General features: G+C 35.9%; 2 protein-coding genes across 2 annotated transcripts in view; both read right to left on the reverse strand.

Moving 5' to 3' along the window:
• LOC132543579 (uncharacterized) overlaps positions 1-16135 on the reverse strand; it is a 75690-nt gene extending 59555 nt beyond the window's left edge. The window contains exon 1 of the mRNA XM_060207094.1: positions 16024-16135. Coding sequence (XP_060063077.1) covers positions 16024-16026 — 3 coding nt within the window. The 5' untranslated portion in view covers positions 16027-16135. The remainder of the gene's footprint in view (positions 1-16023) is intronic.
• Positions 16136-19627: 3492 nt separating this feature from the next.
• On the reverse strand, positions 19628-26214 carry LOC132543580 (uncharacterized). The gene is made up of 5 exons (XM_060207095.1): positions 26206-26214; positions 24590-24626; positions 22776-22916; positions 21585-21830; positions 19628-19659 (listed from the first exon to the last, which is right to left on the reverse strand). Exons 1-5 carry the CDS (start codon positions 26212-26214, stop codon positions 19628-19630), a joined length of 465 nt encoding a protein of 154 aa, XP_060063078.1.
• Between the last annotated feature and the right edge of the window lie 365 nt (positions 26215-26579).

Here is a 26579-nt window from a genome sequence, read left to right on the forward strand (position 1 = left end):
TATGAAAACTGCGTGATGAATTTTAAAAGTGTTATTTAGCACTGAAACGAATCTATTATTGCGTGTATCAAAGATCTTAGATGCATACGACAGAATTTTATCAGACTTAAAAAAAAAACTATTTTGCGATATTCTCACTCCATATATCTTTCATTGGTGACGTCACAGTTTATATAACGTCATGGGCTATGACAATATAAAGGAAAACATTCAACCAATCACAGTTCCATTAAGTCATATTTTTACGCGTGTCAACACAAAATAAAATTCCTGATAAACAGTAGTTATATGACAAAACGCGGATTTGTACAAAAGTGTTTCCAAATAACACTGTGGTGAATATCATAAGTTGGATTTGCCAATTTTGTGATAGATTTACTAAAATAAAAATAGTACATTAAAGAAGTTGAATGGCGACTAGCTACACATGCGTTATTTCTATTTACATAGATCGCTAATAATTGATCTTAATTCACTTTGGAGAATTGCATTCACAAACTGCATATATATTTACTCTGTAGTGCAATCCAATATTGCATCAGAATCCGCCATTTTGAAATGGGTTCCTCGAATCTTTCATTCCAACATACATTTTGTTATTTCATTGGATGTACTTTGTAAATGTGATATCTATGTCAATATGATTTAGATTATAAGAAAAGTAAAAACAAAAATAGAAAGTATTATCCATTCGCGTGCTTTGGATAATTTCATATCAAGGATTTACGTTGCTTTTTATCTGGGAAAATGATATAGCACACATGTCTACGGAAACTGTAAACTTGGCATGTATGCTATAGATACAGAGAATCGCTAGGGACGTGATCGAGTCGCGTCCAGACCTGCCTTGCGCGCGCGAGCGTCTCCCTGGGTCGTCTGTTATCGATACACCTGTCACCCGTTACCAAAGTCAGTGATATGGAGCAGAGCTCAACATGCAGTACAGACATTACATCGATTGCTGCGGAACTCTTATTACATCTACCATTGAATTTGGAGTCAATATTTAAATGAATGAATTATTCATAGCTAGGGATTTCACTGGTTCTGACAACACTCACTAGCTCCTGACTAGGGGATCGCTAATCAGCTGTCACGTGATAGGCAGGGGATCGTACTACGGTTTCCCTCTGCTCCCGACAAGCGGACCGTGGATCGATAGGCACGTGAAAACATTGAACACGGACTATATTGCTTACCTGACTCCTCTGTAGTGAGTCACATGGGAGCTAAGAGAACGATCAGCGGTATTCCTTGGATAGCGATTAGTAATCACGTGCAAATTAGCTTGTTTTCAGGTGAGAGACTTAGGCACGGATCATAGATCGACTATGATCCGTATCACGTGAACGGCTTTGGGTGCAGATTAGACAGTGCGTGCAAATATTTGTATCTCTGATTTCCGGTCACGTGATAGTCCTAGAATGGTCTACAAGAGTGCGTAGTTCTGATCCGCGGTCTCGCGAGACCCTTTGGTGCGGACTCAACTAATTTGTATAGTAATTTAGAGACAAACTGCACTAGTGCATATCTGTACTTCTAAATCAAGTACTTTATTTTTTGTAATCCGTTTTTTATTAAGACTTAATCAAGGCTAGATATATTAAACTATGTTAAATATAAATTCAAAGACTCTGAGTGCAGGTAGTCTCGACACCAACATATCATTATGCAATTGCCGTAATAATTGTATATATTCCACAAGATTCAGCATTATTGTTAACGATACATGGTTGCTTGTGGTATTTTTGTCATGGTTCCCTTGCAGACACGCAAAGAGATCGTGATGCTACTATATGCTGTGTGTTAGTATATACATTGGTGACGTGTCCGGTCGTACGACTAGGTCGGTCACAACGGGCCTGACATTTATTTGTACTAACTACATACACCCTCACGTGACAAGCAGCTGCCTGTGACGATAATTTCTCCCCTTTTATCATCTTACAAAAAGCAACGTAAATTAATGATAGCCTTTTGGGCATATTATTCTTACTGCGAGAAAGCCTTATTAAGTTGCCATATTTTTTACCTATAATTATCAAAAATAGAATATTTTTTCACGGAAGTACTCTTATACTGGGGTATTAGGCAGAAAGGGACTGCACACATAATGACAAACATCTCCCCACCACCGCCATCCCTACTTAAAGAAACCTGTCCGGCGTACCAGAAACCAAAATTCATGTTACGCAATAACCAGAGTTATGGCTCTTAGAAGTTAAATGAGCGTCGCTCATGTCGTGCTTACAATGTCATCCGATAACTACGAACATTCAAGTTTTCATTTTACATTCATGGGCAATGTGAATGCCACCTGGATAAGAGCTCAAAGTGTTTCGTGTTAAATTTTTCTCAATTGGCACTCTTATTGCTTGTAAATGATGACAAAAACAGTTCAATGCTGATATTTATCATCTTATCAACTGATCTTGGTATTAGTTTTGCGATATTTCCACGCCGTAGACATTTCATGAGCCGGTAAAGAACACAACTGATATTTCATGAAGTTGCATACCTCTCGGGATGATTGAGGGTTATGTGGAGAAGTTGGGCTCGTGTCCCATTACGTAAAAGTATTACCACCGTCATTGTATATGTATAAAGAAGTTTGTGCAGAGGCACATCCAAATTGAAGCTTAAATTGGATTTCTTATAATGCAATGTAGTTCGCCCTCGTGTATGTATATTAAAATAGAATCTTGAGTCTTGAACTATCTGATCCGCTCATTGATTTTGGTTTGTTATTGAGAAGAACACGAACAGAGTTTGGGTATTACTATACTAGAGTGGAGTCAAATGCAAATGGTACAGCGCTATCGGTTAATGATAGACGAATCAAGCTTGTGTGAAAAACATTTTCATTTAGTCCTTCGGAAAAAATCAATCAAGATAGATTCAATAACGAATGGTGCAAACTGATTATTTTGTTTTCAAATTTCATTCAAACTATCTTAATTTAGCAGAGTGTAAAGCACTAAACATACTGACGAGCCAATCATTTACATGTAAGAATAATGACAAATCATTCAACCTACTTTGTAGCTCTAGGTCACCGATTTCCAGCAGGTACATTACACATTTCCGCAAATCTATTGATTTTTACGTCCACTAATTTAACAATGATCCATCGAACGTGTAGCACGTGCATCGACCCTTAATGTGAAATCTCATAACTTATGCATTAACATACCAACGCGCTTTCTTCATTGAGTTACGATGTTGGTAGGTCGACGATAGCCTTCAACTGATCCACTGAGATCACAATTCCCCAAAGCTCCGCGAAGAACCACATATCACCAAATACACTCGACAAAATCTAAATTGTTTGTATCTAGCTCCACCGTATCACTCACCCATCATTTTAAATTACATCAAATACGCTTAACTTTCAATTATAAATTTGTCTGAAGGGTTGCGTATATTTTCCTCAAACTCAATACAGCGCTGGTATCACTGTTGCATCATGTCTCATTCAGATATTCCTTAGGGTCGGTGTTTCTGAGTTCGCGTGCAGTCACGTCAGGAACGTGTATCGTAACCAGAAAGTTCTCAAGTAAGATAAATTATCTAAAAAATCTTTAACCCTATCATTACACAATTTCTTGATTAAAACTCGGCCGCGTTCGATTTTTCTGCTCGGCAATCGAATCGAAGTGAGACCTTCCCACAGTAAAATGTTTCGTGTGTTTGATTAGAAAGCAAAAGTAATGCAATATTTCTGCAAAACTGAAGGCTGTGGATGATGGATGATCACACGTTCATATAGTTCTTTGGTAAATACAATCATGAAAATGCTAATCTCGTAAATAAGTAATTGTAATGCAAATATTTTGTAAAATGAAAGAAAAAAAAAACAAAAACAAAATGAAGATGATACATGTACATCACGTCTTGTTAACTTATTCACTATACTTAGTCAGGGTTTTCTACAGGAAATTACTTAATTAACGCTGACTTAATGTCACGGTTGTCATAACGATTTAGTAATAGCTGGTTATTTCAGTATCTACGTTAGTCGAGAATTACTCTGAGAATAATTATTGGAATTGTTTTAAATGTCTTTAATCTCTATTTTTCAGTTTTTACAACTGTTAAACGCGTGCTCTAGTGCTTAAATATTATCTTCAGTCTATATTTTCAGCGTCTACGATGGTTTACAGCTTGTTCTAAGATCGTACCTGTCTATAATGTGAACGATTCCGGAAAGTTCCACGTCCGGTGCCAGAGCCAAAACATCGTGTTTGACATTTCTTTTCATAGTGCATTGTACGTATTTGTGGACTTGATATACAACACGATAACATGATTTATGTTTGCATTTTTAAGAAGTGATAATATTATATGACATTCAGAAGCAACATTCTAGGCATTAATAGTATCCATTTACAGGACAAACATGCACACCGTATGTGAGGACCGATTCGATATCACAGGAGTATCCGATCTATTGATTGTCAACGGATCCTGATCGAATGATTGTCAACGGATCCTGATCGAATGGTTGTTAACGGATCCTGATCGAATGATTGTCAACGGATCCTGATCGAATGGTTGTTAACGGATCCTGATCGAATGATTGTCAACGGATCCTGATCGAATGATTGTCAACGGATCCTGATCGAATGATTACCAACGGATCCTGATCGAATGATTGTCAACGGATCCTGATCGAATGATTGTTATTGGATCCTGATCGAATGATTGTCAACGGATCCTGATCGAATGGTTGTTAACGGATCCTGATCGAATGATTGTGATTGATCGAATGATTGTCAACGAATCCTGATTGAATGATTGTCAACGGATCCTGATTGGATCGGATCCTGATTGAATGATTGTCAACGGATCCTGATCGAATGATTGTCAACGGATCCTGCTCGAATGATTGTACGGATCCTGATCGAATGATTGTCAACGGATCCTGGTGAAATGGTTGTCAACGGATCCTGATCGAATGATTGTTAACGGATCCTGATCGAATGATTGTTAACGGATCCTGATCGAGTGATTGTTAACGAATCCTGATCCAATGGTTGTCAACGGATCCTGATCGAATGATTGTCAACGGATCCTGATCGAATGATTGTCAACGGATCCTGATCGAATGATTGTCAACGGATCCTGATCGAATGATTGTCAACGAATCCTGATTGAATGATTGTCAACGGATCCTGATTGGATGGTTGTCAACGGATCCTGATTGAATGATTGTCAACGGATCCTGATCGAATGATTGTCAACGGATCCTGCTCGAATGATTGTCAACGGATCCTGATCGAATGATTGTCAACGGATCCTGGTGAAATGGTTGTCAACGGATCCTGATCGAATGATTGTTAACGGATCCTGATCGAATGATTGTTAACGGATCCTGATCGAGTGATTGTTAACGAATCCTGATCCAATGGTTGTCAACGGATCCTGATCGAATGATTGTCAACGGATCCTGATCGAATGATTGTCAACGGATCCTGATCGAATGATTGTCAACGGATCCTGATCGAATGATTGTCAACGAATCCTGATTGAATGATTGTCAACGGATCCTGATTGGATGGTTGTCAACGGATCCTGATTGAATGATTGTCAACGGATCCTGATCGAATGATTGTCAACGGATCCTGCTCGAATGATTGTCAACGGATCCTGATCGAATGATTGTCAACGGATCCTGGTGAAATGATTGTCAACGGATCCTGATCGAATGATTGTCAACGGATCCTGATCGAATGATTGTCAACGAATCCTGATTGAATGATTGTCAACGGATCCTGATTGGATGGTTGTCAACGGATCCTCATTGAATGATTGTCAACGGATCCTGATCGGATGGTTGTCAACGTATCCTGATAAAATGGTTGTTAACGGATCCTGATCGAACGATTGTTAACGGATCCTGATCGAATGATTGTCAACGGATCCTGATCGAATGATTGTCAACGGATCCTGATCGAATGATTGTCAACGAATCCTGATTGAATGATTGTCAACGGATCCTGATTGGATGGTTGTCAACGGATCCTGATTGAATGATTGTCAACGGATCCTGATCGAATGATTGTCAACGGATCCTGATCGAATGATTGTCAACGGATCCTGCTCGAATGATTGTCAACGGATCCTGATCGAATGATTGTCAACGGATCCTGGTGAAATGGTTGTCAACGGATCCTGATCGAATAATTGTCAACGGATCCTGGTAAAATGGTTGTTAACGAATCCTGATCCAATGGTTGTTAACGGATCCTGATCGAATGATTGTCAACGGATCCTGATCTAATGATTATCAACGGATCCTGATCGAATGATTGTCAACGGATCCTCATTGAATGATTGTCAACGGATCCTGATCGGATGGTTGTCAACGTATCCTGATAAAATGGTTGTTAACGGATCCTGATCGAACGATTGTTAACGGATCCTGATCGAATGATTGTCAACGGATCCTGATCGAATGATTGTCAACGAATCCTGATTGAATGATTGTCAACGGATCCTGATCGAATGATTGTCAACGGATCCTGATCTAATTATTGTCAACGGATCCTGATCGAATGGTTGTCAACGGATCCTGATCGAATGGTTGTTAACGGATCGGTAAGGTTCAAACTGATGTAAGTGAGAGCTCGGAATGGAATGAAAACAATCCACTCAACTAAAAAAGAAACAGATTTTCTATTCAACGTTGCAAAGAAATCTTTCTCTATGAAACTACGAGATGGCGTGCGGATCCGGACCCGTCCTTGACGAAGTTAGTATCACAGGCGTATTGGACGGTGATTATGGAGGCAGTTTCAGACACGGAGACTTTCATGTTACCGTAATATGCGTGCAGGAATCCCTTGATAAATTCTGCTTGCTTTAAGGACACGCTCGCCGTCACAATATGTGAAACAGCAGATGATAGGACGAGATGATGTGTAATATAGGGAATATTGACAGTAACAAAAAAAACTTATTTAGAAAAAGTTTGAAACAGTAGACATAAAATAAACAGATAAATAAATAAATTCAATTCTTATCTTTATACCGACACGATATTTCATAGCGCTAATAGATAAACACATTGGATAAAGGGGGTCTTTCACGAGTTTCCACCGAAATGGGATGGATTAGGTGAGGCTGCGATTTGTTTGTTTGTTTTGTTTTCACCGAAACCTTTGAAACACTCGTGAATACAACATTTTATTAATTAGACTAATATATGTTACTTATGTTACCACTCTATATCTCTTTTCCTTTGTAACGTCACAAAATATATGACGTCACAATGTAAAAAATGCTACGTTCGGTCAATTACAACTCAAAAAAATCCTGACGACTCTTCTAGGCGAAATAGACAACATCATATTGACGGTTTGTCTGAATCTTAACTCTACAAATAAAAAAAATCAACCAATGATACAATCAACCCACGTTAAACCGAACGCCGATAGTTCAGAAAACTCAATACCCGGATGAAAATGTTCGGGAAAGGATTTCCGGATTTACAAAATATTTGCCACAAAACATCGAAAACTTTTTCATAGCACTGGGAAAATGTTGCCATATTATGGAGCAACTGTGATGTGGATAATCATAATTAATCATATTTCGTGGAATTACATGCATTTGTGTACACATTTGGCGAAAATCAGAATTGGAAAATTTCATTTTTCTTACAATAAACATATGTATATACATCAAGAATAAACAAAAGTTTAAATGTTTAATTTAAACTCAAAGTATGTAAAACGAAAGCAAAAATCACCAAAATATCCATAAAGATGTATTAAGAGACCGTTGGAAAGTATAACGAAACCAAGAGCAGTTATTCCGCAAAGACACATTGTAAGCGCTAGCGTTTTCCGCTTCACTGCGGACACGCGTACTGTAAATCTAAATAAAGCACATGTCTGAAACGTTCTTTTGAAGGCCATCCAGGCCAGCGAGAATATAACTCATCACGGATACACAAAATCATTTATAATGTCACCGTTTTTCTAGGAAAAGAATTTTTAAATGAGAATATCATTTTGTAATTTCTTAAGCATATCACACATTTCAATACGGTATAGGCATTTCATAGTAATTAGTTTGTAAAAGGAGTAAAAACAACACTTCTTTTTATCAAAGGATTGAAGACATGAAGATACAGGTATAAAACCCATTGTGGTTCATGACATTGGTTATGTACGGCGTCAATGAGACGCCTCGAGCGATACAATGATAGAAACTAAAGAAGTTCCGTACATTCCCTAATCCGCTTATTCACTCTCTGTCATTTTCATTGTGGCTTGATCTCAGCCGTCACGTCATGTGATCTCGCGAGCAAAAAAAAGACAATTGGGTATTTCAAACCAATATCGACTGTTTACAATACCATGTACTCCGCAATGGAACCTGATATTATTTGGACCACGTGGTAGCCAAATCGGGGTCAACTGGTCAACATAAACGCCTCTACAACGCTTAAGCGTTTATGTGGTAATGACTCCCTTGATGTGAAGAAATAGTCTGCGTAATACTGTTCTCAGATCTGACCTCTGACCTTTGACAAGTATGCAAGGTGAAGGTCTTGGTGATAGAAATCATTTGATTTTCTGTACCGGATAACTCCAAAAACTACATTTTATATTTTACAAAGCGATTTTGAAAATATCAACCTCCCTAAATCATACACAACTCTCATGAAAACTTTGAACAAAGGGCGTTTTTCTACTCACAATATTCAGTGTGGACGTAGAGATAGATATCGCAATAAACTGGGAGACGAGTTTTATAGAATAGCATATAAAATGAAACAAAATGGAAGATACTTGTAACTACATAACCAAGAAAAGTTACATTTTGTATCATCTGAAATTTAAATGTGGAGGACAAATTCAAATGGGTGTAGCGATTTTGTTGCACTTTCAATTCATGACTTAATTTCAGTGTCCATATTTTGACATCACAATCGATTTTGACTATTGTATATTCCACTAGTTACATATACGCAAAGATATCACGTGAACGAATGCATTAGATAACAGGCCGGTTATGTGTTAAGGATATGTTCCTAAATGGAATTTGATTTGACCAACTGTTTTTTCTTGTTTCAACTTAGTGGCTTGAATAAAACGAGACGGAAGTGCATAAAAGTAGTGAGGGCCATCTGTCTTTCATTTCCTGTAAATTTGGATTGAAAAAATAAACAGTTTAATTATTTACTATATTCTGGGTTGATTTTTCAATCACACAGAATATAAATTGGGAAAAGAAGTTATTGGCTGTACTTAAAAGTCTATCCTACTTCTTTTTTTTAGTATTACACAGAGTTCAATAGAATTTTATTGGCAGCTAACGGTATTACGGAATTAAATGGATAAAATATTAATCACAGTGACTCTTTCTTCCTATCTGGTAAGAACAAGACTTATTTGTAGCTATAAGAACTACAATGAGTGACACTCGATGTCTCATTTTGTAACTCTGTGTTGCAAAATATCGATTGTCTTTTCGTTTGTCTTTGTCTACTGTTTTTTATTGCAGCGCCACCTACCGGCAGAGTTTAATCTAACAAAAATGGCTGTGCACAGCCTTCGAAGGAACAGCAGCTGTTTTAAAACATGTTAAAAACACTCACTCTGGTGACCCCACCAAAAACAACATTCTGAATAAATATGTCGATTATTTGTAAAAGTAAAAAAAATGCTTCGAAGCCTGTAAAAGTATTTTTACTGTAGCCATAAAAATAATAAAATGTCTCCGTTTTGTAGCTTTTCTTACATTGATTTTTAAAAGCTTACCTAACAAGTGTCTAGCCAGGATTCCAGGTAATTCATTATCTGAGTTAGTGCCTTATGTGAATCCGTAGCCCTGGTACGGAAAGTAAGACATAAAATCGAAACTATTATAACACAAATCTGAGTTGGCAGTCGTATCGCAGACTCAGTTTTTTTTTTTTAAATCTTCAATATCTTAGACAACGCCGTGGTTTGTTCACTACTTTCCATATGCATACCATCCGCAACACTTGTAATGCAAATGAAATGGCGTACACATAAGGTGTTTTACGACACCCGTTTTCACGGAACAGACATGTCTGAAATCGGCTGTTTAAGTTCCGACGTACAGGGAATCCTTTGCCGAAAAATAGAAGTAACAATTTCTTTTTTTTGTACTGTAATATATTTCAGAGATTGGATAGATTTATTATAAGAAATTATTTATTGACATTTAAACTAATTAATCGAATTGTACGTAGAGTTGTCGTTCCTTACACTTTATTGTCAGGAACGATAACTGTAGGAAGACATTATCTGTCAAATAGTTCTATGGTCTAGTTGCAGAATCCAAAATTATGTAATTGAAATTAAGATCTATCTAGCATCAAGTATCACTTTTATTGTTTGTTGATCATCGAGGTAAGCATTTAAAGAGATACTCCGGATATGGTAACATGCATTTAAAATATATACGTACGCATGCCTTGTATTGTGTAAAAACATAGTGTTTAGCTCAATGTAAAACAAAACTACATCAAATCATAGTATCTGTGCTTGTGTTAGATATGCCTAGATGCAGCCTGTTCACAGCTAACATCGTTAAAGGGAAATGGAAGGTCATTTTCTCGACCAGAATCTTACATAATCCCGAATGTACAGAGCATACAGAGCGACCAGAATCTTACATAATCCCGAATGTACAGAGCGGACAGAGTCTTACATAATCCCGAATGTACACAGCGGACAGAATCTTACATAATCCCGAATGTACAGAGCGGACAGAATCTTACATAATCCCGAATGTACAGAGCGGACAGAATCTTACATAATCGCGAATGTACAGAGCGGACAGAATCTTACATAATCGCGAATGTACAGAGCGGACAGAATCTTACATAATCCCGAATGTACAGAGCGGACAGAATCTTACATAATCGCGAATGTACAGAGCGGACAGAATCTTACATAATCGCGAATGTACAGAGCGACCAGAATCTTATATAATCCCGAATGTACAGAGCGTACAGAGCGACCAGAATCTTACATAATCCCGAATGTACAGAGCGAACAGAATCTTACATAACCCCGAATGTACAGAGCGAACAGAATCTTTAGTGCGGACAAATGATAGGGGAAAATTTAGAATTTATAATGTCTGGAAAAACATTATTCTGTTCCACAATGTATTGTTGTGACAATTAGTCTACACCAGACAGAACGTGAATTTCCATAGCATTTCGAGTCAATCAACTAATATCACTTCCATTTTGTCAAGAACAAACATCATGAATAATTGATGACGTTCTGAAATGACGTCATAATGAATAAAATGTCATTGGGTCTGGCTCGTAGGTCCGTAGTGTATTCATGTCCATCGTTCGTCCAGCCAGTGGACACTGGTCAGTAGATTATTTCTCAATATGAAGCCAGTGGCGAGATCAACGATAACTGGACTGATGGCGCGATGTTGGAAATGAATGCCGACCCACTAACTGCAACAAACATCGCTTTCGAACACCGTTTGTCTGTTTCGTGTTTATTTCATGGTGTTCTATCACATTCACTTGCAAAACAACAAAACAGTGAATAAAATATTTATGAGAGAACGGAAGGACTTGCTTATATATCGATTGAGATGAATCCATTACAATTGGCTCAGGTTTCTGTCGCTGAACGTTTCTCATTCAGAGCCCATCTCTACACTAATCACTGACTGTTTGACTCATCCACCTCATTTTATTTCACTTTAGTCATAACAATTAGTATGTCGATGTAGCTTTGGTATGTAACAATTTCACTGTACGGTATTGTGTTTCTATCAACAATTCAAAGAAAGATTTTAATTGATTGATTTAAAACTGTTAATGTTTTTAAATCATGGATTTGTATTCTGAACAAGTAGGTTTTATAAGTAATGGCTTGTAAATTTCCCCGCTTCTGACAACATAAATATAAATATGTAACTTCATGTTATACTGCTCCATAGAAATCAATTAGCACTTCATTATTACACCGGAAACGAGCTCAGCTTACAAACAGTCTACTCACTATGTAACTAAATGTACTTAATAAATATCGACAATTAACAATGTGATAATCGTTATGAAAACATAATTGGGGTTGGGGAAGGGCTATATGATAGGTGCTGGGATCGATTGAAGCCCCATCACCACCATTGTACATGTCAAAACTGAAGCTGTTGCCAGGGCCTGGACTATACCATTTTATTTTTAATTAGGAGAATCTTTCTTCTGGTGTTCCGGATTATTTCCCCAGTCCTACACTGTATTTATAGTGTTAAGGATGAGGTGGTGTGGGATTTAGATGGTGAAGAGTGAGATTATGGTGGGAATGGAAGGAAGGATGGATTTTAGACTATTTTTTAAGGATCGTATATCGATATTGAGCGTAATTATTAAATATCTTAAGATGTGGATGGGAGAGAAAGGGCCTAGGGTGTATGTCCATTATGATATACCTTTATTGATAAAGAAATTTGTCAATTTCATGATTATTTACAAAGTTTGCAGTCGCTTAAAATGCAATGGTACGGAAGTATCAAACGTATATATATGTTTGATTGAAAAATAACTGTTTTGTAGTTAAGTAATTCGTCCGAATAACCGGTATTGAACTTATATTAATATATGCATATTATTTGCCAAAACATATTCAAGAAGTTTTTTTCAATTTTTATATAATTTTTACAATTTACAACAAAGGCTTCTTAAAATTTTTTTTTAACTTAAGTTTTTAGAATGCTCTATGGACAAAAAGGATAGCTGAATATAAAAGATTAAGCTAAAATCACCACAAATACATCCAAACAGAGACTGTGATAATTAAAAAGATTTTTATCGTACTGTATGTCACTCCAGGGGACAGGAAACATATTTGTTTGTTAGGCCTTACGACAACGAGCGGCTGTTGAGTGTTAGGGAAATCACTTCTGACTTGTGAGGACAATAATTTTCCACGTCACAAGACACAAGTTGATGACGAGATGTCCGCTGTATCACCTCCAAGTGCTGCTCCACTTGTGGTATTTGTTAAACAATCAGAATTCGCAAATCAATGTGTGACTTGTTTCTAAATACTATTGGCGGAGAAATGAGAATCACCCTGACCTAAATACTGTATGTATCCATACCGGATATTAACAAATTTTGATTTTTAGGCTAAACGTACTCAGTACGCGTAGCCTATTGCGACGGCTTTTCAGACAAAATTTACCGATCCTGGCCTTCTCATTGGCTGAAATTAGTTTATTTTTTTAATAACAATACGATTACTATATATTTCAAAAAAGAAGCACAGTGTGGTTGAACTATTGATAAATTTTGAACAATATATTTTACGGAATTCTCGACATGACGTAAGCGTACAGAACACTGTACGTGCGAGTTGATAAGCTAGTTTGGGGGCTTGGTTTGAATTATCAACTAATAGCTCATATAAACAAACAAAACTTACAAACAGAACATCAATTTTGTTTTAATCCTTGTCGTTGTGGCAAGTAGACGTCACCGAATTGGACTGTTCGTCCCACGCGCACACCCGCCGATATGACAATTTTTTCAGGTTTTTCACACCCACCGCCATGACACTTTTTCAAGTTCTTGAAGATAAAAAGTTTGCGCTTCGTAGGCAAGGTACATTTGGTGCTCATGATTGATGAATAATATATTTTTAATACTGTAATGATCATGATGTTGACTTTGTTGTCTTTTAGTTTTATTTGATGAAGGTTGATTGTGCTGATTTCTCAAGGATTGTTAATGTGTATCAAAGTTCCTTGAAATGAAAATATTCCTTCAAACAAAGCGCGTTTAAAAAAATCCAAAATATTCATGTTTATAATTATCAATTAACTAGAACGAAATATTTCCATAACATATTTATTCATTTAGCGTGTCATGGTGACATTATCTAATGCATTGGAGATCAAAAATAGTAGTAGCTATAGCGAAAATATTGTAAATTTTGTATATATATATGGAAGTCTGGTTTAATCTCATAGAAATATGCCTTTATAGACATAATTACTGGAAGAAAACTCTAACCATGAAACTTCAAGGAAGATAGCCATATAGATACATTTAATGTAATTACTTACCTCATACTCAGGGTGTTTGTCACCCGTCAAGAACCGTTAATTATCCAATTAGCCAAGCCTTTCATGCTTGTTAAGTCAGGTACCTGAGTGAATTTGTTTACCTAAGGTAATTAAATAAGTTAGGGTCACGATGATTGTGGTTTCATAATTATCAATGGATCAAACCACAGCTGTTTCATCGCGGTAACCAGTAATCAATTAATCTTTCCGTAGAAAACTTTTTTTTTTAATCTGACCCCCAAAAAGTACCTGCGCACTATACCCGAGTTCGCACTATACCCGCAAATTTACGGTACACTTTAATATATCTGAAATGCTGTGTACACCTTATCTACTTTCCTCAACTACAAATATAATCATGATAAGTAAAGACTATTACTTTGCAATATATTCAAAATAAAGAAGTAGGTATAAAGTCCTTTCGATTTGTTTAAATCCTCATATTGATAGGAGAGTAATTGCAACATCTTGGGTATTTCAAAGGTTTTATTTAGTCAACTTCACCATAGAGCTATTTATCATTTGGCTTGTTGGCGATAAATATATTGTTGTGTGTATTTTGTTATTTTTTTTTACCTATTTTGATTTGTTCACATTATTGTTGTCAAATTTGAAATAAGAATTAAAGAAGATATAAAATCGCTTAAAATTAAGAAAAATAGCCTCTGGTTCTCTTATTTTAGTAATTTTTGAATTCCAAAGTGTAGGAGTATGGGGAAAGTAATATAGCTTTGCGGTTATTTGTGAACATTTTTCAATACGTTTAGCCTCTCAGTACTTTCAGTACTTTGATTTTTATTGTATTCCCCTGAAGCTTCCCGAACAGACTGTATTAATCAGAGATTTTTAACGAACCGCCGTCCTGACCCCTATGCATCCTCTCTGTCAGATTATTTGACTTAATGACACCCTTAGCCCCTTCATTGCCTTAGCTTGTGTCATCTTGCACTACACAACCCCTCCGCTAATTTAACTTCACCTTATTACATTTCTAACCTCCTCCCCCCCATCCTCGAAAACGTTTCACCATACATCGTTCAAACCCATTATCCCAATACATAAATATCCTCCCCAAGTGCAGAATATCCTGTAGATCTCTTTAGGCGAAACACACACGTGCACTTACACGCACTAAACAGTAAACATATTCTGTGTTGTTTACCGTTTTTGTTTTAAACATTGTTGTTCAATATAATGTCTTCATATTGTTTACTCACAATGAAAGGACACATGTAACCCCCGTCCATTATCATCACCACTTAACTTTATATCTCCTCCTACAAACTCGCCTGTGATAATGCGCACGCTGGAAAGGAAACACGACAGTCAATACTTTTACAGTCTTCTCCCATCCATCATATCAGACTGAATGTGTTTCAAAAGTGTGGCGTTTGTGAAGTCATATCGACCCGATATTTCATTCACCAGTCGTTCCTCAGATTACTTTATCCGATAAATTTAACACGATATACATACATTTTTATGCATGTACAGCGAAGAGGCAATTTCGGCGGAAATTTCGACAATAACGACAGAGCTGACACGCAGGCCACAGCCTCTATATAAGCGACCTTTCCATAGTGAGCAAGTTTTATGAGAAATTGTAATTTCGGATGACATTAAATACTAAAACTTCCTCGGTAGCCTATCGAAATGTACAAAGCATTATATCGCATAACAAAAATGTTCTCCCAAGTATTGAAAAAAGTAAAATGACAAGTGTGTTCTGACAAAAACAGAGAGAAATATAAATATCTGACAACTAAGTATTAAAAGCCCTACTGTTGTAAAAGTCTTGCTAAACAGGTTCACACCAAATTTCCATCAACAAAACAAGTCACTGACTAATCGGAAGCTTCGCCTTTGTCAGTACGTAAATGATTGATATGCGAAAAGATTAAAAAAAAAAAAACTACTCATGCATTCTTAACTTACCATTTCGTTTGATGAGTTCCTTTCGTCCGTGTTAAGGTTTCGAGTGGCTTTGTAACGTCCCGTGCACAAAATGAAAACGAGGCTGTCGTGTGTTGGAGATTCACTCAGCCGTGGAATACTGCCGTCCTGCTATTCGACGAAAATCGCTAAACCATGAATAATACAGTGCATTTGTCAGGTCTACAATTTTCATTAGTTTGTAAATATATATGGAAATATGACTGGTGTATAATGCTAGCGGTCGGGTAGTGCCTGATAAAGGCAGGCAAACCGTCTATAGACATGAAATAACTAGACGACTCTGGCGAATAGTAGAGAACGGAAGGAAATCGATGGTATTGTCGAGCCCCGCCGCAGTGTTACTGTTCACAGATGTCGCACCCTGTCCCCAGCACTAAATGTGAGGTGTCTGTCGTATAAAACATTGTATTGTTTATAATGGTTAAAATCAATGCCACGAAAGACTCTTTCCTAACAGGGTATTGTTATGGCCGTGACGCCTGACAAAGTGGGGTCCGGGGCAACCAATGCCAATTTCACATGAGGGCGAGTTCGTATAGCAAATATAGGACATATTTTTTAATGCATCTGTTTGTGACTCAAGGTCGGCTATGAATTGGAACAAGCGCTGTTGAATTCACACAGTATTTGCTACTGGAAGCTGGTTGAAAGCGTGCGGTATTGATGGATACATTATATTGTCATATTCTACCAATTGTGTTTGTTTACATACTATTGAGTGTCATTACCACAAATAAATAGCATTGATAATACAGAGAAGTTGTCGCTGATATCAGAGTGAATGCACACGTGTCGGGAGAATGTTACGGTTCGATGGTTTCCCTAGCCAGGTGTTATAATGACAAATAAGTAATTACTATAGTGTTCACACACTCGACTCGTCCCAATCGTTGGTTCGCGTTCCTGGCCTTTTCTCATTGGTTAAATAAATATTAACACGCCTGTATCAATACTTTACTCATTGAAGAAACAAAACCTGTATTTTTGTCATAGAAACGGTATATGCATAGCAATTAAATTGATCGGATGTTCAGTAATAGAAATAAAGCATTATTTGTTTTATACTCACCACCCTCCTGTCTTAATGGGGAGTTTTTATTCCTCGTTATCACAACTATAGCGAAATCATCGATTATTCCGATTTACATGAAAACGTTCACATTACAATGAATCGATATTATTTCAATGGTCGTAAAATTACTCAATGTCGTTTCATTGAATTTATTATTGAGAGTCAAATAAAAATCGTGTTTGTTTTTTCAGCCTGATATTGATTCATCAATAAATGTACACGTATTAACGATGGTGTAAATTACCTGGCTCCTAACTTATTATCTCAAGATACACAATCACCTAACTGCACTCATTAATGTTAACAACTGCAGTCAATTGAATAATGGATTTTTTTACCGGAGGAATTGTATCAGTTATTTTATATGAAATCCAAAAAGAGTTGCCAACAACAGCAGCAGCAGCAGCAGCAGCAGCAACAACAACAACAATGACGATGATGACAACAACAGCAGCAGCAGCTGCAACAACAACAACAACAAAAATGACGATGATGACAACAACAGCAGCAGCAGCAGCAACAACAACAGCAACAACAACAATGGCGATGATGACAACAGCAGCAGCAGCAACAGCAGCAGCAGCAGCAACAACAACAATGACGATGTTGACAAAAGCAGCAGCAACAGCAGCAGCAGCAACAACAACAATGACGATGATGACAACAGCAGCAGCAGCAACAGCAGCAGCAACAACAACAACAATGACGATATTGACAACAGCAGCAGCAGCAACAGCAGCAGCAACAACAACAATGACGATGATGACAACAACAAGCAGCAACAGCAACAACAGTAAATGCATCAAAACTAACAACAACAATCGACAACAGCAAGAACGACTATTACAGTAGCAGTAACAACAAGAACAACATTAGCGACAGCAACAACATCAACGACAATCACAACAGTAATAGCAACAGCTATAATGAAAAGGCCTATACAATTCATGTAGCTGAAAGACGATTTCATTTCCCTCATTTCCTCTGATGAATGTCACTAATGTCACATCAAAGGTTGATAGTTACTACTATTACATCTTAACAAGGGCGGTGCCCCTACGTTTTACATCATGTAGCATACTCTCAAGGAGGGGTATTCCCATTGAGTCCTCATAATATTTACCTTGATTATATATAAGGAATTAATTGATATTTTCACAACAATGGTGTCAATCTATTTTAATTTACATTTTTTTGGGCATCATTTTGTTGGTAAAAATAGATGGGTGCAAGTTTTAGAGCCACAAGGACTCTTCCAAATCGTTTTCTGTGGTTCGGTATCTGTATTTAACATGCTGCTCCCTCTCTTCGCGAAATGTCATCCCATCCGGTAACTAGACGACAGCTGTCAGCAGCCGACGCTAACTAGCTGGTCACAAGTGCAAGATGCATAATTAACGAAGACTGCTGTTTGTTTGGCTTCCGGTTCTCTCATCTCTTTCAAAAGCGTTCCGCTAATTGTCACAATCGAACGCGCCTAAGGGCAATATTGGCGAGTTGAATTGGTCAGCAGACCCGCTGAATATACTACCATTATAACCATGGTTACATAATCCTTGATAACGAGACGCAATCTTGTGTGTGTGTATGAGTAATTATGGTTATCGTTCAGGATACAAGGTAACAATGACAGGTATAAATGTATAGAACAATAAACGCGTGATTAAAATAATATTTCAGTAAGATTAAGTACAAGGCCATCACACGTAGTGGCTATATATACAGTAACACCTTTTGGTAGTTTAAAGAAACCGAAAGCATACCTATCTCAGGTAACTTTACTCTGTAGAACGTAGAAATTTTGTTGAATGTAGTAACTCCTTATGAATTTCTCAAATAACAATTCAGCAATAGAATACAAAGTCACATTTTGTTAATTGAATGAATAAGCAATAAGACTTTAGCGTTTTTGTTCTATTAATTATTCTAGTATATATAATGAATTGCATCCTGATAAGAAAAAAAACCAAAAAAAAAAAAAAAAACCTACAACAACAACAACAACAACAACAACAACAAAACAAAACCTGGATTGTTATTATAACAGAACAGTACCTCACTGGTGTTATTGTTTCATATATTGGCTGGTTGAATGAGAGTTTGTATACATCGATATACTTCCTTTGTCAGGTTGTCGACATTGGTATCATGTTTCAAAATTAGTTTGCCTTACTGATGTATATTAGAAATTATTACAAATATCCAGCATTTACGATATAATCTGAGCCGAACAGCTGTCATCGTTGTAAGTAGCTTAGTTAGATGACGTACAGATTTTCAGTCTATTCATTTGTGAACGTGGAGAAGTCATTCAGTGTTAATATACAGCAAACAACACCTAACTCAGACAAAGTTACAGAAAATGAGGCCAAAGGCATACAAAATTATCACTCAGGCTTCAATAGTGAAGTTTTATTTCATATAGTAACATAGGATGGCATTTAGTGTTATTGATGTAAGGTTAGGTCTGACGTAAATTCCGTTTTTCCTTCTAGGTTTACTGCAGTACATTTAACGATCGCTCAAGATTAATTTGATGAAATCTACAACAAAAGCAAAAGACAATAAGTGAATATAGTAAATACAAATGTAATACGAGATTACAGAATAACGCGAAAATCATAGTCACAAAAAAATGGAATCAAAATCTTCCTTCATAAAAACATAAAACATGTTAAAATCCACACGCGTTTCCGGTACCACAAAGTTTATCTCCCAATATATCTTTTGTGACGTAAACTGGAATGTGGCATTACAATTGATCTTATATGTACAGAAAATGTCTTTAAACCTGGTACAAAAGGAAACCATACTCTACTGTGAAATAACAAATTTTCGCGGGGGATTAATTTTCGTTTATTTTGTGGGCACTCTAAATCCACATATTTATATGGCCATGAAATAAATGATGAATAGATTAAAAGTTGACATAGATTTTGTGACTAGATATATCCACGAAATCAAGTTTCATTAAAAAAACTCAATATTATTCGTAAGGAAAGCCTACCTTGGATATATCTAGTAAATACAGTTTAAAAGTAAAGACATAGAAAGTAAAACGGTTGAAAATTAGCAAAACTAAACAGTGGTTCACAGTTATAAAAACTCCTTCAGAAATTCTGTGACATTAATAGCCACAGATCTGTTCTTGAAGCGACATCAACAAGCAATTAAAACCTTAAAGGAATCAGGTTCGATCGTTAGGCAGCACAAGTGATAGAATTACCCGAATTGTAGTCCTCTGAAACAATGATTTATTCACATCAGGAATGGAACAAAATCTGATTTGTTTGGAATTTTATAGTTTCTACAATAACAAGTTGTGAAGAAACGAGAAAAAGCTAAACAGATGGCCAGTTATAATTAGCATTTCTTGTCATTAGGTGACATTGATTGGGACGATGAAGTGATTTGATTATCTATGTTACCTTGTTTAAGTGCGAAAAGACTGCATAAAAAGTCAGAAGAGCATTTTTATGGTCTAGAGGTAAAGAGCTACATACAATGTAATGGATTGGTTTCGGCAGCCAATCAGATAGAATAAGATATTTATGATAAAGGACACAATTTAATCTTAATTTTACGAAAATTCATTCTACATAAATTCTTCTCCCTACCCCCTTCAATGTCGTGTTTCCGTCTTCGAAAGATCTAATTTTCACTTTGAAGATGAGTATGATATTTGAGATCCAACACAAAATAATGTCTATATATAAGAATAAGTTAATATATTAAATCGGCTTATCTTTTCTTATTGTTCCATTTGATATTGTTTTTCTTCTTATTATCTGATTTTTGCTATAGACAAGGATATTTCTTGTTCGAGTTTGCTAACTTCTTGATAGGGAACAGTTTGCATTCGCTGAATTAATAAACATCGGGTAGTGATTCCATTCAGCTTTAGGTCTCATTAAATCTACAATTCGGAATCTTAATGTATTGATTTAAATAATTTTCCTCCATCCAATAGGAAGCAAAACAAAACAAAATGGAAATTAGAGTAATACAGATGATTTCGATCGCGGGTCAAGGTGTCTAAATTTTTGTGAGTTATCTACACTGCAAAGTCATTATTTGTTGGGAGAATTAATTTTCGATAGCTTTGTTGGAACTCTTGATCCACTAATTCATATGCACAAGAGTCAATTTTATGTAAGGATTTGTATTAGTTGATTTCTTCAGATTGTTCTGTCAATGAAATAAAGTGTCCACGCAGTAGTATTTATTAAAAATCCATGAAAAGCGATTCTCACGAAATGATATGGTTTAACAGATTATACTCATCTTTGCTTTACATTATGTAACCCTTCCAATCAGACCTCAAACAAAGCAACATTGCAAGATTCAAATTACATCAATATATATGGTTGTACTTTGAAATATTTAAACCTTATATTGTGTACTAGTTTAACCCTCCTTTATGCATCATTTTAGCATCATGCCTCGTCCTTCACCATGTACCTCTTACCTCCGTACTTAACATGTCCGTCCAAGCCGTTCGCATCCTCTATCAGTTCAGATGCTTCTTCTTCAGTGAGTCGCTCGCCGAGGTTGATCATGATCTGTCGTAGGTCAGCACTGTCCATCCATCCTATTCTTTCTTTGTCGAAAGCTTGGAACGCCTCCCTTAAGCTCTCCTCGGTTTCGTCAGGCTCTTGCATCAGTTCTGTTGCTATCTTCAGACATTCATCAAAATTGAGGGACCGATTTTCTCCTGTATCAAACAAGAATATAACGAGGCATTGTAAATGTTAATGTTTAAATACAAAACAGGAAAAGAAAAGCGAAAGACAGTCATTATTAAATTTATAACACTCCTTAATGTTGGGAAGGTGATATAACCATCTGAGGTTATTACAATGTAAGTACAGAACAAAATTCGGGTTGTTTCGTTATTGCGGAATTGGTTTTCCTTTCTTCCGTTTCTGCATAAATGGCATGAAAGGGAAAAAAATCTTTACTTCTCTTCGACAAAAATATCATTAACCATCAAATGCATTTCTATATGATCTAACTTTAAATTTATACCGGAAGATGCCATTCACTTATGTGCCTTTGTACAATCTTAAGATAACATGTGGTAGACACTACCAATGGACTTGAAGTCCTCGAGGTTTGCCGAAACCTGGATTAAACGTTTTGATTCTTTCAAATAGGGCTACAGAATTAAGGCGTGTACATCAAGTTCCTCCGATGAGTCCTCGAGAAATGAAAAATCTAAATGATCTTGTTGTTGTGCCAATGAAATGCAAGATAGAATTTTCCTATATCCCTTAATCTTCCTGGATAGTGATAGAACTGTTCTATACCCACTTAGTCGTCCTGGATAGTGTTAGTACTTTTCTACACCCCTTAGTCATCCTGGATCGTGTTTACTCTTACAGAAAAAAACGAGAAATTTATATTTACACATAAAAAATAAGTATCAGAGTGCAATAAGTCAATGCACCAGAAAAAAACGTGACATAATGTAATTAAATACCATGAACGGATCATGACAAGCAAGAATTAATTGTCAATAATCAATCAGGATACTTTTTAAAGCGGTAGGGGAGATCACTCTAATGACGACAGGTTTCGTGTTATCATTTGATTTAACTTCCAATGAGACACATTCCTATATTTTCAAAATGTACTTTATCTCATAAAGATGACCTACTGGATTTGAATTCCTCCCCTGCTGCCTTGACCGATTCCTCTGTTGGATTTAGTCCCATAGATCTTAGAACGGGGCCGAGGTGTTCGACAGGGATCAACCCATCACAGTCCTTGTCTAGAAGGCTAAATACCTCCTTCATCTCTGTAAACATTTTAATATCTTTTTTATACCAATCTTTACATATGAATACATACTTAATATTATATACATGCTAATAATTTCTGTAAACATTTCTATGCATAAAAATCAAGAATTATTAAATGTATATATATATATATTTCAACTTTTTAATAAGGCTTTGAAGACTTAATGATGCAGTAGAATCAAACAAACGATCGACTTCGATAACTGGCAAGAACCTATTTTCCTTCATCTCGTCGTATCTGCGGGATTGTGCAAAACACTTGCAGGTCATTAAAACTATTTTGATAGAAACGACATGATAGAAAAAAAATATATGTCGATTGATTTATATATATCGACACTTACTACTGATGTTAGAGGTCGAAATTGGGGCATGGAAGTCCAACTTTGTCCAGAAGTTTGGACATCTTATCGGGCAAGAAGATCTATAAACTTTTAGCTGATGAATAATTTTGATAGAATATCTGATAGCTGTCTCCTGATATGAATGAGTTTGATAGAATATCAGATAGCTGTCTCCTGTATGAATAAATTTGATAGAATATCAGAAAGCTGGCTCCTGATACTCTAGGCTTGTTCCGCTTTTAAAGTTTTAAAAATAAAAAAAGCAAAAATAAAATACAAACATGTGAACAGAATCGTGGTCCAAACTAATATTCAATACAACCAGGGCAAAACATGAACAAAAATAGTTTCAAACGGAAACTCCTGAAAGGAAGATAAGACCAGATATTCCGGGAGAGTAAGCGTCTTCTGCTTCATCAACTTCACCCGCAATGTAAATCTTGGTAAATGCAAGTAAGTAATGCCAAGTTCTAAAATAAGAACAAGGTGTACAACACCCGAACTAACAGGCAAGCTACTGAGCATCAAACACGTCTAGCTTCATATCGCACAAAGAAATAGATATTTCTCAGCGAAGCCACTGTGCCGACAGCGTAACCTCCTTAAATTTTTATTAAATTGATTCTTTTGAAACCATTTGTTTTGTTTGTTCGTTAGTTGACGGCTTCTTACACACAAAATCTTGGTAATGGGAACAGGTCTTTGAATATCGAACTTGTGCATTGGGATACGGGAATGTTACTATTCAGAAATGGAAAATTCGCAAAAAAAAAAAAAAAAAAAAAATGAAATCATCATGCTTAAGAAGAGACTAGAAACAAGTTATATGCATGATGTTAAAAAATTGAACAAAATTCAAAAGAGAAAAACTGCTTGTTATACAAAGTTTGAGTTGAGATACAATACAGAGAAACAATGCATTAATTCTAGGACTCGTTAGTGATGCTAAATGCCTAAAGTTGTTTGAGGCTCAGGGACGGAACGAGGAACATTCAAAGTGATGGAAAGAAAAATCAAATTCAAGATGTAAAGGTGCACTTGTCATATAGTGCAATAGATTTTGTAATTGTACATATTAGGTTCAGAACAAAGGCAAGTACATCGGTATTCTCTAAATTCTGCTACCATTCAAATGAATAAAATGGAGATTCATTTTAATACCGAAACTGTTTTTAATAAACGATTTTCTAATATTTAAATGTGATAATGAATTCTGGTTTTTCGTGTAAGATAAACTGACACAGCTAAATAATTATATTATTAACGTTAAAATCTGCTGAATGTAATTACTATCAATCCTAAATGAATCAGAGTAGTCAACTTACCTACAACTTGTAACTCTGGAACCTGTGTGTCTTCCGTCTGCAAATATGTCAACGTATATATCACGCGTAATAATTGTTTATTTGAAGCAACATTTATAACAATATTCTATTGATAATGTGTATTCAGAGATGGTTTATCGTCATTAGTTGTTTCTTATTGTAAATCAGTTTAGATTTATTCTTAATCTGTTCTATTAAAGTATCATTTTATCAATACTTACCATTGTAGTTAATTGACAACAACAATCTTCCCTTCTAAAACAGTTGATTCGAAATGCTTGCTCAATATTCAACTTGGGTATATTTGACAAAACAAAAACAAAAAACACAAAAATAAAACAAAAAATAAAACAAAAACCTTTGCTGATATTAGGGGCATTGATCATCAATATCTTATCAACTTAATGTGATCATAACGTAAAATTAAATCTACTATATATTATTTTCAAAACTCACGTTATCTGCATGGAAATAAACAATAATTTTCTGTAGACCGATATATTTTCTTATTTTTGAGTTGTTAAATATATTTTCAAATCATTCAACAAAGAATATATTGCATTAACAATAACTGAAACTAACAAGACATAGGCAACAGTTGTAAAAATGTATTTAGACGTATCGACGGTCGACTGGTTGAGGATGAAACCTATACTAACATATTGCGTGTGTTTGTGTAACAAAGAACCTTACCGTTTAATGATACCGGGTAAGGATGAAAGATGTCAGCTTATGTGTATAATCACACAAAAGACATAATTAAAGCAATATATCGGATGTTCTTAAAATCATGAACCTTAGTTTAAAAGCATGTTTAGCTTAACGGGACGTTATTAAAATAACTTGAATGCTTCGACAACACAATTTCATATCACCTGTGACATTCAAATTCCTTCAAAAGAAAAAAAAATGTAATTGTGCTTTCTACGTTCATTTTCAGTTTAAAGGACAAAAATAATGACAAAAATATTATTGCAAGATTAGAACTTTGTTTTAATGAAGTTTATTAACATAATACACTTAATTTAGCCAGATACATGGAATGCGCTAAAAGGTTAAAGAATTATGTGTACGATTACAACATGTTGTGACAACATGATTTAGGCGGTGACAAATCCGCGCGGAATTTCTTTCGGTAAGCAATGCGACGTATCGATTTTTCCTGGGTTTTGGGAATTTGTGTCTCCTATAGTGGAAGGCGTTGTGCCTGATTAAATATTTTGTCGGAGGTAAAACACACGATCAGAAGTGACATAAATAAACCCCACAGACAAATGTCTCCGAAGTGATATGAATAACAGGAATATATATATATAGTGAAAATGTGATGAATTCTCCGTGCCCAGTCTTTTATTATATATATATATATATATATATATATATATATATATATAATCAATGAAGTAATATATGTACTATAGCTTATATAGAAAACTCAAAGGACCTCCCTGTTTCATCATAATTATTGTTATTATTCTAAATAGCTGTAGATTAATACAACGATAACTATTATCTGTGAAAATGATGAATTTTCGCCGAAAACCACCTTATTAGACAATAATTTGTCGCATGGACTGATTTTTTTATACAGCACATTATCTTATAATGACCAGTACATACGCCATGTTTCTATGATCCTACTTCCAATGCTGGCAAATCCTATGCTTATGACACAAAAACATAGGACAATATGTCTGTAATTAAGGAGTGGGGGCCCTGAATTTGATACACTACATATCCCAATAGTATGACAAATGCATATGCCTAGTTTCAAGATCCTTGCTTGATTTGGGGCAAATTATGTTCCGAACACGTTTTTAGGCAGACTTATTTATCAGGACACGAAAGGACGGCCGAACGGACAAGGCAGGTACTATATACTCCCCAGAAAGTTTTTGGGGAGCATTAGATACGTCATTTAATGAGTATCCGATATTACCCTTTGTTTATATTCAAACACATATACAGTGTAGACTGATTGGTTTGACAG

Source organism: Ylistrum balloti, unplaced genomic scaffold, assembly GCF_031769215.1.
Source record: "Ylistrum balloti isolate Yb309-2 unplaced genomic scaffold, AGI_CSIRO_Ybal_v1 Utg369758, whole genome shotgun sequence".
Lineage (NCBI taxonomy): Eukaryota > Metazoa > Mollusca > Bivalvia > Pectinida > Pectinidae > Ylistrum > Ylistrum balloti.

Bases quoted from the DNA above. Each gene is read 5' to 3' on its own strand.
- LOC132543580 (XM_060207095.1), bottom strand. The intron at 22,917-24,589 runs GTAAGTTGACTA...AAATGTTTACAG, and splicing joins TCCAGAGTTACAAGTTGTAG to AGATGAAGGAGGTATTTAGC. The intron at 21,831-22,775 runs GTAGGTCATCTT...TGTTTGATACAG, and splicing joins AGGGGAGGAATTCAAATCCA to GAGAAAATCGGTCCCTCAAT.